General features: G+C 35.9%; 2 protein-coding genes across 4 annotated transcripts; both read left to right on the forward strand.

The window, feature by feature from the left end:
• The first annotated feature begins 1,433 nt into the window (after window positions 1–1,433).
• On the forward strand, window positions 1,434–5,410 carry LOC109176290 (VAN3-binding protein-like). 2 transcript variants are annotated; one of them, XM_019325759.1, is made up of 7 exons: window positions 1,434–1,951; window positions 2,472–2,567; window positions 3,374–3,800; window positions 3,883–4,101; window positions 4,264–4,313; window positions 4,537–4,594; window positions 4,795–5,410. In XM_019325759.1, exons 1-7 carry the CDS (start codon window positions 1,637–1,639, stop codon window positions 5,028–5,030), a joined length of 1,401 nt encoding a protein of 466 aa, XP_019181304.1. In that variant the 5' UTR covers window positions 1,434–1,636; the 3' UTR covers window positions 5,031–5,410. The 2 variants fall into 2 exon arrangements, with proteins under 2 accessions (XP_019181304.1, XP_019181303.1); XM_019325758.1 differs by having other exon boundaries at window positions 1,438–1,951; window positions 2,469–2,567.
• Window positions 5,411–7,799: 2,389 nt separating this feature from the next.
• On the forward strand, window positions 7,800–10,645 carry LOC109176252 (chlorophyllase-2, chloroplastic). 2 transcript variants are annotated; one of them, XR_002053357.1, is made up of 3 exons: window positions 7,800–8,153; window positions 9,718–10,480; window positions 10,515–10,645. XR_002053357.1 is itself a non-coding variant. In XM_019325711.1 (2 exons), the coding sequence occupies exons 1-2, from the start codon at window positions 7,887–7,889 to the stop codon at window positions 10,399–10,401; spliced, it is 951 nt and encodes a 316-aa protein (XP_019181256.1). In that variant the 5' UTR covers window positions 7,800–7,886; the 3' UTR covers window positions 10,402–10,645. The 2 variants fall into 2 exon arrangements, 1 of the variants encoding a protein (XP_019181256.1); XM_019325711.1 differs by having other exon boundaries at window positions 9,718–10,645.
• The last annotated feature ends 1,342 nt before the right edge of the window (window positions 10,646–11,987 follow it).

The raw sequence follows: 11,987 nt of genomic DNA on the forward strand, positions 1-11,987 counted from the left end.
AGAGCCAAAATAAATATAATTTTTTTTTTTTTTTGTAATAATAAGCTTTGCATTATCTAATATAATTTTATTAGATTAATTAATACTCCTTCATAAAGAATTGTCCATCCTTATGTGAAGAATATAATTTTTGGATATGAGAAAGTTTACATTTTTCTTTTTATTACAATTTAAAATATCTGTAGTATTGATTCAACATAATTATGACAACATCCTTGATTGAGATGAGATTCGAACAACCTTCAATTTGAAATGGTAACTGAGAAAGTTTATATTTAGACAATTGACATGTGTTACATGTAGACATCAAAGTATAACTCAACAAGAAATTTAAAAAAAAAAAAATTATGGTCGGTTTGATTTTGTAAAAAAAGGAATTGATAATTGTATTAAATTTAAATTTCATGATAAAGTAATTACTTCAAGCTAGGTGCATTTGGAAACCCGTAAAATGATATTATGCTCATTTTTCATAAAATGAATCAAACACACCAAGACAATTTGTTGGAATGCAACCAAACACTGAAAAGGAAAATGTTTTCTGAAAAATGATTCATTTTTCAAAAAACATTTTGCAGAAGTCATTTTCCTACTTTTCAAACACACCCTAAAATATTGAATTCATTATTTGATTGGTGAAAATAAGTTGTTGAGAATAATTAGTATAAAGGCATAAATATCTCTACACAATAAAGATACGTGTGGATAATATATAAATTCATGTTTTTGCATTTTTTTTTTCAAAAACGTACCGAAGAATAAAATAGCTAAAGAGACCAAGGAAATTATTTTCCTCAAATTTTAGAGATACGTTTTCTATTAGAATAAATTTTCTATCAACCAAGCAAAGATAAAGTATCTCTATTTTTTTATTTTTTATTTTTGGTTACATTTGAGAAATAATTTCTCCCATTAACTTATTTTTTTGTGAACCAAACTCACCGTACCCTACATTTATATTGTCAAAAAGTTTACATTAACTTGTGAAAGAGATTGGATAAGATATGATAAAAAAAAATTATAAAAATCATACAAAAACATATTACACTTTCTTAAATAATAGAAGATCTTTTAACATATTACATGCACTAAATGCATATGTAATCAATGTTTTACAAAAAAAAAAAAAAGAAGAAAAAGTATTACATGTATGCTATTGCAAACTAAATACTCTCTATTTAAATTTAATAAATGTATTTACATATGCATCTCGCAATGAGTAGATTATTTATAAAAAAAAGTTCTATGATGACAATTCTAGTCACATTAATTAAACGACCATAAGATTTGAATATTCTTAATTTGAATCAATCACTTATAACTAATGTATATTCTTTGTCCACTATGATCACGAGGAAATGAACATCTTAGCAATTAACATATTTTGTAGAAATAACTAAATCCAGATTAGTACTATATTTAAGCTCTGAAATTTTCTGACAAATTTAGCTGCGCTTTTTGTCTCTCTCTCCTTCTCTCTCTCTGCACACACAAGACTGTTGTGGCTGCACATTCTGTCTCTCTCACTCTTTGATCTATAAAGCATCCACCCCTCTCCCCTCTCCCCAAACCTCTACTCCTCTTCTACCGAAATACACATTTTCCTCACGTTAAACAGACCCGACCCGTATACAAAATGGACCAGCTTCAGTCCATGTTCCGGCCGCCGGAGACGCCGAGGGAGCCCATGGAATTTCTGTCACGTTCTTGGAGCGTCTCTGCTCTTGAAATCTCCAAAGCTCTAGCTCCTCCTCTTCCTCCTCCTCCTCAGCTTCTCGGTAAGAGCTTTGCCGGAAGCACTTCCTCCGCCGGCGGGGGAGGTGGAGCCACCATCCCGGAGGACATCATCGGCGAGTTCGAAGATGTCGCCGCCACTGTTTCCGGCAACCCTTTTTCCTTCGCTTCCTCCGAGACTTCTCAGCTTATCATGGAATGCATTATGTCTCAGTCTGTAAGCATCCATTGCCCACATACATGTGTATATATCTATATAATATAATGAGACAGAGAGATTGAAAAATGAAAACAATTTGACTTGTAAATAGAACTGTATCTATGCTTTGTCTCTATCTGCTTCTTCTGGGTTGGAATTATCTGCTTTGTTTTTTCCTCTGTTTATTCCCTATCTCTTATTATCCATTTTTTTAATACCTTAATGAATTTCTTACAAAATCAAAAGGTCTCGGAAGCAGTAATGTGCGACAACAGTAGTTTCTTGTTTTATGGGGAAAACAAAAAGAAAAATTCTAATCACATATATAGCAGTGTAGCACTCTTCCTCTCTGGGTTCTTTCTATTTTATATTTTATTCAAAAATCATTCTTCGAGGCCATTTTAAATTACTCTGGAAATTCTCTTTCTTACTAACCTGCAAGTCTTGAAATCTTGAATCATGGTATTTCTACCTTTCTTTTAAGGTTTTGTTTGTTATTTCAAATACTAAAATTAATGTTGTGTTTGTTTAACAGCAGGATGTATCACCACGCACATCTGGCCGGCTCTCTCACAGCAGTGGGCCTCTCACTGACAGCCCACCCGTCTCCCCTTCCGAAATGGATGACTCAAAGGTTTCTAATCTCTCTCTCTGTGTGTTTATATATTTGTATGTAGACGCATATAATTGCAAATTATGAAAGGGTTGTGTTAAAAACTTGTCTGGTATACAAAGCACGAGTTCTGAAGTTGCAGGCTGAAACATGTTTATGTCTCTCTGTTCATCAGCTTTCTCTTTAACCCACAAAGCCCACAGTGTGGAAATTAAATAAAGCAGATGCTTTCTCATTTCTATTCCCATTCCCCATAACCCCATTCCTTTCCTTTCCATGGTCGGTCTCATACTTAGCTTTTCTCAGAATTTAGTGTGATTTCTAGACTGTTAATGTGTTTCTGATTCTCATTTTAATTTGCATGGTTTTGTTGGTTTAGTAAAAAGTGAAATTTTACTGTAATAGGGTGGGGGAGGATAATTGCTGAGTTACAATACAGAATTAGAGCATTTCTATGGTATAAGAATGATTCTCATAAGTTCTTGATATGATGGCCAAGCTTATTGGGAAGATAAAAAATTTCTTGAGGTTGCCATTGGTTCAATGTGGTCTCTGAAATTTGGTCCTTTTTTCATTCACCAAAGAAAAAAATGGTCCAAATAATCTAGTGGGATTATTAATTCCAAAATTAATGCTGAAACAGGGTAGATATACCGGCGTGTGCTCCATCTCAACTAAAAGCCTAAGCTGATAGTTGGATTGCACATTAATGGTTATATGCTCAACAGGGGGCAGTGTTCTGCAAATTGCATAAACCAAAGGGTTTAACAAAGTTTCTGCATAAAATTCTGCTAGTAGCTGACTACTAATGCTTGTTTTGTGTGTAGTTTTGTCGCATAAGCAACCCGCCAGTGAACAACCAATACAAGGGCGGCAGTGCTACGGTGGCTGTAGCTGCAACTGGGGGTGGGAAGACGGTAGGGAGGTGGTTGAAGGACAGGAAGGAGAAGAAGAAAGAGGAGACGAGGGCCCACAATGCACAATTACACGCAGCCATTTCGGTTGCTGGTGTTGCGGCTGCTGTGGCTGCTATGGCTGCCGCCACTGCTGCCTCGTCGGGAGCGGGCAAAGACGAGCACGTGGCTAAAACTAATATGGCTGTAGCCTCTGCCGCCACCCTCGTGGCGGCTCAGTGCGTTGAAGCGGCTGAATCGATGGGAGCTGAGCGGGAGCACCTGGCATCCGTGGTTAGTTCAGCTGTAAATGTTCGATCACCCGGGGATATCATGACACTCACTGCTGCTGCAGCTACAGGTGCTTTAATTTCCCGTTGCCTCTTATGATGCTTCAATTTATGTTAAATTTTGCCTTAAATTTATCGTGTCAAATTTTGCAGCTCTTCGAGGTGCGGCTACACTAAAGGCTCGAGCACTAAAGGAAGTGTGGAATATAGCTGCGGTAATTCCAGTCGATAAAAGAACCGGTGGTAGCAATGGGAGCAATGGTAGTAATGGCAGTTCAAGTGGCGAGCTTGCGCCTGAAGAGAACTTTCTCGGGATTTGCAGCCGGGAATTGCTTTCCAGAGGTTCTGAGCTACTAAAGCGCACTCGTAAAGGTTGTTAGTTGTTCATTTTCTTAACTGATCAAAGATTTTGGAAAAGGAATTAGTTAAACAGTTAGGCCATAAACTTCGAATCTACAAAGTTGGAATTCTAGCAATAGGTTGAAACGGGGGAACGATTAAATTCAATTTAAACGATTCCATTGCTCATTGCAGGTGATCTTCATTGGAAGATAGTATCTGTGTATATCAACAGAATGGGTCAGGTGAGCTTTTTTGTTATTTTTTCTCGTTTAACTGTTGATGTGTCTTTAGGTGAAAAAAACAGTGGTTTCAAATGCTTGAAGTTACAATAATTAGAAACTTCTTTAACAAAATTTGCAACTATAAAAGCTAAAGCTCTGCTTGATACAATCAAAAGAATCTGCTTTTATTTTAATCTTTTTATCCTTAAAATGCAATATAAACTTTGACGTTTCTTTTCTATAGGTGATGCTAAAAATGAAGAGCAGACATGTCGCTGGGACCATAACGAAAAAGAAAAAGAGTAAGTAGTGTTCTTACTTGCTCTACTTTTGTTTTGTCTCTCTAATGATGTCGAACACAATTAGATATGGGTCCCCTTCCCCTTCTGCCTGGGGATTTGAGAAAAGCAGAATGCAATTGATTGAATAAAAGATGACAAAAGGCGCCCCGCCCCGCCCCCTTTAACTTTCATATCCTTACTTGAATGCATGTTTGGTGTAGATGTGGTGATAGAGGTCATGAAAAACCTCCCGGCCTGGCCGGGGCGGCACCTGGTGGAGGGCGGTGACAACTTCCGGTACTTCGCTCTGAAGACCGTCACGCGGGGAGTAGTCGAATTCGAGTGCCGGGATCAAAGGGAGCACGACGTTTGGACTCAAGGCGTGTCGAGGCTGTTGGCAATTGCAGCAGAGAGGAACAACAACAACAACAACAACAACAGGAACAACGTATATTGAACAATCAAAAATACTACTTAGATGATTATGGTATTAGCAGAATTAACATAATATTGAAAATTGGGTTGGGGTTGTTTTCTACTTTTGATTTCCAGGTGTTGTTAATGTATAAAGGGATGTAAGGTTTATCACAAAAGGGTCAGCTTTGCTTTGGAGATTGTAGTTTTTGGCTTTTGTTTTTGTTTTTTTGATCTGCTAAAGTAAAGTGAAGATCCTAAGTAAAGCAAGAAAACCATGTGAAGTATGTCTGTGTTTTTAATATTTGTGGTGTAAGAAAAGGAGGATCTTGGACTGACTGCTTCAGTCAAAAAGAAGGCTAAGGATCCTGTTCTTGCTGGCTGGCTATAATATTCTTGAAGATAAAGACATGCACTTAATCATCCTTTGTGTTTTTGTTTATGTTTAACGTTCATAGGATTAGGACTTGTGATCTAACTGGGAACTGTTCTTGTGAGCTGTGATATATAGCTTGGATTGTCTTTTAGTACATAATTACAGACTAAAAGATTAGGGAATATGTACAAACATAAAAAGTTTTATGAGTTGTAATGGTACTAATTACTAATTAGTGAGTTTTAACTTTTAGTGACTTTTACTTGCCCACATTTAATTAGAAAACTATTGATCATGTGATACCATGCTAAGCATATAAGGTTTGTCATTTTTCTTTTACTTACTTTACATTTCCTGTTGATGTTTAGGTGTTACCTATCTTGATAATACGACGTGAAAAATTGTAATTTATTGTTAATTTATGACATACTCATAGAGATGACAATGGAGCGGAGGTGAGAAATATTTTCTATTGTAGGAATGTTAATTTTAGCCTGAAATTGACAGGTTGGTGAGATAAAACAAAAGAATTTTAGAGTTAGGGCAAAAGGAAAAATAGTCTGATAAAAAAATTGATAAATCCGATCACCCAAACAGGCTAAATTGAAATTTAGTGGGATGGGCGGATAGGATGAGCCACACAAAGCGCAAATTATGCTGTGCAACCATGTGCACCATGTATGGTGCACACGGTTGCAAAAACGACGTCGTTTTGACTAAAAACGCGCGTCCCACTTAAAAAAAAAAAAAAAAAAACAGGTTCGATTCCCGGCATAGCATTTTTTTGTGCATAATTTGAATTATGTATCCACAAATTCATAACTATATATCCACAGTGAATGAATAACACAAAATCCAGAATGAATGAACTAAATATCCACAATGAGTGAACAACATAATGCTGTTGAGGAGAATCGAAATTGATTTTTTTTTTTTTTAAATGGGATGCGCGTTTTTAGTCAAAACAACATCGTTTTGCAACCGTGTGCACCATGCATGGTGCACAACATAACTATTGCACACAAAGCTATTGTGTTTCACAAATAATGTAGAACAAAATATACATGTGAGTTTGTAGGTCAGTTTATTTTAATAAATATATTCACAAATTAATTACATAATAAATTATTTTTAATAAAAATAAATAAAAAAAAATAAAAACTTATTATAATTATATTGGGCTTTATATGTTCCTAGTCTGATTTAGTACTGGTCTATTGACCCAACTCCTTTCGCTGGTCCAATTGCTCAGTATTCTAGGCCCAAAAATGCTTGGACATATCAATACTAATGTGACAAAAAAAATATTAGAAATTGTTATCAAATGTGTAAAATAATAATACTTGGAGATCAAAGGTGAAAATGAGCTTATAGTAAAAGTGAAAATAATCCCTTTCAGAAAATAAGGAGTTTAAGAAGCAAAATTCACAGTGTAAGGTTTCAACCAATTCTAGTTTGACAATTTTTTAGAGTAATACCTTTATGAATAGTATGTTCGGGTTCTTGATTTCAGATTATAGAGAGGGACTGAGGGAGTGCTGAGAAGATCATGGCAGAGAATACAAAGAGGTTTTTTGGATAGGAAATTTTGATAATTTATTTACATTTGAATAATAATTCACTTTGATCCCTTGCCGGTTTAACTTTAGGCCCTAATTATATAGGAGACACCTTTAAGTCTGGCATGTACTATATTTAGACTAATCTCTATCCACACTGGAGAGCAAAGTGTTGATTATATTGATTTTGTCAAACGAGTCTCTGATCTTTTAAAGGATGAGAGTGTACGGCCACTCTGTCAATTAAGCAGCCTAAGTTGGTTACGTTCACCCTTTATTAATAGCAGACAATAAGTACTTAATATGTAATTGTAGTCTCTAGCTCCATAATTTGAATATCGTTTTGGATCAGGGTCTACCAAGGGCATGGTCCATGATATAATTTGCCAGTAAATGACAATTGCGCAAATTATGCCGTGCACATGGTTGCAAAAACGGCGTCGTTTTGATTAAAAACGATGCGTCCGACTTAAAAAAAAAACAGTTTCGATTACTGTTAACGTCGTTATGTTGTGCATAATTTAAACTATATATCCAGAATTTATGAACTATATATCCAGAATGAATGAACTATATATCCAGAATGAATGAACTATATAGTTCAAATTATGCACAACATAATGCTGTTAACGACAATCGAAACTGTATTTTTTTTAAAGTTGAACATCAAAACGACATCGTTTTTACAACCGTGTGCACCACAGTTGCACAGCATAACGCTTCATGATAATTGTTATACTATGGACCAAGGTCTATATTGTATTGTGAACCCTAGTTGGTCTGTGGAATTATGGACCAACATCACTGCACTCACTGAGAATGTTTTGAATAAAGCCCAAACTGGAAGCCCCTGTGGAGTGAATAGTACAAAGAGGTGGGGGTTATAAGGGCCACACAAAATTACTTTATCCCAACTCCCAAGCAAACAGCATAGACTTTAGACTTGGACTCTCATCAGCTAGCCATGGCAGTGACTTTCTCATCATCTTCTTCTACTGCTACTAACATCTTTGATGTTGGCAAATACACAGTTGAGTTGGTGAGTGTTGAACCCCATAAATGCACTTCACACCCCCCTCCAAAGCCACTCTTGATTGCCACCCCTTCAGAAGCTTCTGCAGGGGCTTTCCCAATCTTCTTGTTTCTTCATGGCTATCTTTTCTACAACTCTTTCTACTCTCAGCTCATTCAACACATCGCTTCTCATGGCTTCATTGTTGTTGCTCCCCAGGTATGTATTTGTTTCGTGGTTTCAACTTCACTTTACCTACCTGCCTGCCTTATCTTATCTTCTCTTGTTCACACCTGAATCATTATTATTTCCTAATTCTTGCGGTTTATATAATTATATATATCTTTTTTAAGTATATATATGTGGCTAATTAACACCCGGATTGTTTATTTATTCACCGAATTGTGTGCCCCTTAAAAGAAACCATGCCAGAGAAGAAGTTGGGAAAATATTTAGGAAGAGACAGGGCAATGATCAATGTTATGCTCCAATTGATGTCAAGTGCCACGACTATAGTGGCACTGGCAGAATTGATCCACGACTTTTGAACCTTGTAATTTTAGTCCATGACTATTGATTTTTTTTGTAAAAATGGTCTTTCCGGTCACTTTTTCGTCAAAATTTCACCGAAAAAAAAAAGTTCTCTATTTTTAGCCGGGTTAAAATTGACATTTTACTTATCTCAAAAAATTAAAAGAAAAAAATTGATATTTGACTACATACAATATTACTGGGCTACATACTACTGCCCTAGGCGACGGCTGGAGCAGGCAGGGCTCTCAGTAAGCGGCGGAGCGGCCGTGACGTTCTCCGGACTAGTTGGGTTATCCGGCAGAAGCATTGGAGTGGTACATGTACTCCGCTGCCTAGGACAGTAGTATGTAGCCCAGTAATATTGTATGTAGTCAAATATCAATTTTTTTCTTTTAATTTTTTGAGATAAGTAAAATGTCAATTTTAACCCAGTTAAAAATGAAGATTTTTTTTTTCCGGTGAAATTTTGACGGAAAAGTGGTCGGAAGGACCATTTTTGCAAAAAAATCAATAGTTGTGGACTAAAATTGCAAGGTTCAAAAGTCGTGGATCAATTCTGCCAGTGCCACTATAGTCGTGGGACTAAAAGTGCAAAAAACTCTGTCAAGTGCTAACTAACCTAATTGCTTTCATAGTTTTTGGCATAATCATGGTTGAAAAAATCGTTAGACGCTCCTCGGGCGCTCGGGGTACCTAGGCGGGGATTAATCAGTGTCTAGGCGCCCGAATATTTTTTATTTTTAAAAAAATTGTTTAAATTTTTAAAATTTTTTAAGACTGGATAATTATAAACTATTTAATATTTTAATATTTAATTTAATACTAAAATATTAAATATTAACTAAAAAACATAGAGTTTGAACAATTTAGGGTTATTTCGCTCAAAATGACACATCGTTTTGAGTTAAATAACCTATTTAAAAAAGAAGGAAACAGTAGCTAATGGGTCGACTAGGCGGCCTAGTCGGTGCCTAGGAGGCCAAGTTGGTGCCTAGGAAGTCTAGGCGGACAGCACCTACGCGACCTAGGCGGCCTAGTCGGCCGCCTAGCCGGCCAACTGCCTAGATCACCGATTATGGTGATACGCTAGGCGGCCGGCTAGTGCCTAGCGCCTTGGCGGGGATTAATCGGTGCCTAGGCAGGATTTTTGCAACATTGGGCATAATTATGTTGAGATTGACAATGTTAGATTGTTAGCTAGGACTTAAATTAGTTTGTTGGTTAGGTTTAATTTGAATATTTGATGCAGCTATATAGTGTAGCAGGGGCAGATGCAACTGAAGAGATAAAATGCACAGCCCAAATCACAAACTGGCTCCCTGAAGGACTACACAATTTCCTTCCTCCCCATGTCCACCCAAACACACAAAAGATAGCTTTGGGAGGCCATAGCCGCGGGGGGAAAGTTGCATTCGGGCTAGCTCTAGGCAAGATAGCCAGGACTGATCTCAAACTCTCGGCCTTGATAGGCGTGGACCCTGTTGATGGAATGGACAAAGGGAAACAGACTCCCCCTCCTGTCCTAACCTACATTCCCCAGTCCTTTGATCTTGGCATGGCTGTGATGGTGATCGGGTCAGGCCTCGGGGAGGTGAAGAGGAACCCTCTATTCCCTCCTTGCGCCCCCAAGGGGGTGAACCACCGGGATTTCTACCAGGAGTGTCGTGGACCGGCTTGTTACTTTGTGGCTAAAGACTATGGGCATGTTGACATGCTTGATGATGAGACTGGAGGGGTTCGCGGGAAGGCTACTTATTGTTTGTGCAAGAATGGGAAGGAGAGGGCGGCGATGAGGGCGTTTGTTGGGGGCGCTGTGGTGGCTTTCTTGAGAGGTTATTTGGAAGGAGATTTCAGCTCACTGGCAGCCATTAGAGACAGGCATGAAGAAATTGCACCAGTTGAGCTCCAGACAGTAGCTTTCCAAGAAAATTAAACCACTAAACATATATGGTTGGTTGCTTATAATACTTATACATATGGAGGAGAAAGGGAAAATTTGTTGCAAATCAATGGTGAGTAATGTGTATGTATTACCACAATGAATAGCTGAATTAATGTTCCAAGAAAACCAGTAAAGTAAACTTGCTTATTGAGGAGAAAGGGAAGGTTTAATTTGTTGCAAATCAATGGAGAGTTATGTGTGTGTATTGCCACAATGAATAGCTGAATTAATGTTTCAAGAAACAATTGAAGTACTAAAATTGTATTTTCTCTAAAAATAATTATTTAACTCAATATGGAATAATTTTTGGGCCGGCAGCCTTGCATGCCACCCACACATTTTATGTTTACAATTACAAGACCAAATAAATTGGAAGTTTTCAAAACACATTGAATTTGTACGGGCATAAATTAAGCTCAATGTCTTTGTGATGATATTTGGTATAAAGAGTTATTATATTGATTGGTATTGAAGTGTTAAATAGATGAGTTAGTTTGGTGCATGTGAACATGCAACACCAAATATGGCACTGCATGCGCTATTCACTTTGCAGTTGGCACATAATTGGTCTAAGTTAATACTCAATATAATCTTCGATTATTATAGTTTTACTCAATTTAGTCTTAAATAACTTTTTGTGCTTAATTTAGTTTTCGACTTTGATGATTTTTCATAATTTAATCATTTATCAAAAATTGTGTTAGTTGACGGTTAGATATAGAGTCCTAATGATAATTTCTCATCCTTCATCCCATTTTGGATCATTTCTTCTTCTTCCCTTTATTAAGATCCACACAACTAACAAAATTAAAATACATCAAAATGAGATAAAAAAAAATATTAAAAACAAAATATGAAATATAATTCATTAGATAAAATAATTTGAATATAAACTATATAATAAAAACACTCATATCACTATTAATATTTAAAAACCGAGAAAAGAACACAATGTTACAAATAAAAATTCCACAAAATATGAAATATAATAATTAAATAAAATAGTTCGAATAATAGCAAATATATTATAAATCACTAATATCATTATTAATATTACAAATGAGATTAAAAACAAAATGTTACAAATAAAAAAATTCAACTAGAAATAATCTCGATATAAATTCATGTTGTAAGATTTGAATCCCTAACATTTAAAAAAAAAAATTAAATATATTACCATCTAAGCTAACTCATTTTTCAGTTAAATTTATGTAAATTTATTATTATTAGTTAATTATTTATATACAAGGAACATATACATACAATATATATAAATAGGATAATGGGATGAGGGGAGTGGAGGCAGTTGCTCCCACTCTCTTTTCATTGTGGCTCCACCATTGAATGTATAAATAAAATTTGATGTAATTGAATTAAAAAATAATATTTTGTATAAGAATATTTACTATGATGTAAAATTTTGTGTTTTGGATTGAAAATGTCAAAGTGAAGCAACACATGCAAGGATCGGTATTAATTACCATTAATGAGAGGGATCCTAGGTAGGTTCTATACAAAATTTTACATTTTATTTGAAAATTGTTGTAATGTTGTTGTTTGTGCCCGTTAGCCTATAG

Source organism: Ipomoea nil, unplaced genomic scaffold (assembly GCF_001879475.1).
Source record: "Ipomoea nil cultivar Tokyo-kokei standard unplaced genomic scaffold, Asagao_1.1 scaffold0688, whole genome shotgun sequence".
Lineage (NCBI taxonomy): Eukaryota > Viridiplantae > Streptophyta > Magnoliopsida > Solanales > Convolvulaceae > Ipomoea > Ipomoea nil.

Coding starts and splice junctions, on each gene's coding strand:
- LOC109176252 (XM_019325711.1), top strand. CDS start 7,887: ATGGCAGTGACTTTCTCATCATCTTCTTCTACTGCTACTAACATCTTT. Junction 8,154..9,717: donor TCATTGTTGTTGCTCCCCAG/GTATGTATTTGT, acceptor TATTTGATGCAG/CTATATAGTGTAGCAGGGGC.
- LOC109176290 (XM_019325758.1), top strand. CDS start 1,637: ATGGACCAGCTTCAGTCCATGTTCCGGCCGCCGGAGACGCCGAGGGAG. Junction 3,801..3,882: donor CACTGCTGCTGCAGCTACAG/GTGCTTTAATTT, acceptor CAAATTTTGCAG/CTCTTCGAGGTGCGGCTACA. Junction 4,595..4,794: donor CATAACGAAAAAGAAAAAGA/GTAAGTAGTGTT, acceptor TGTTTGGTGTAG/ATGTGGTGATAGAGGTCATG.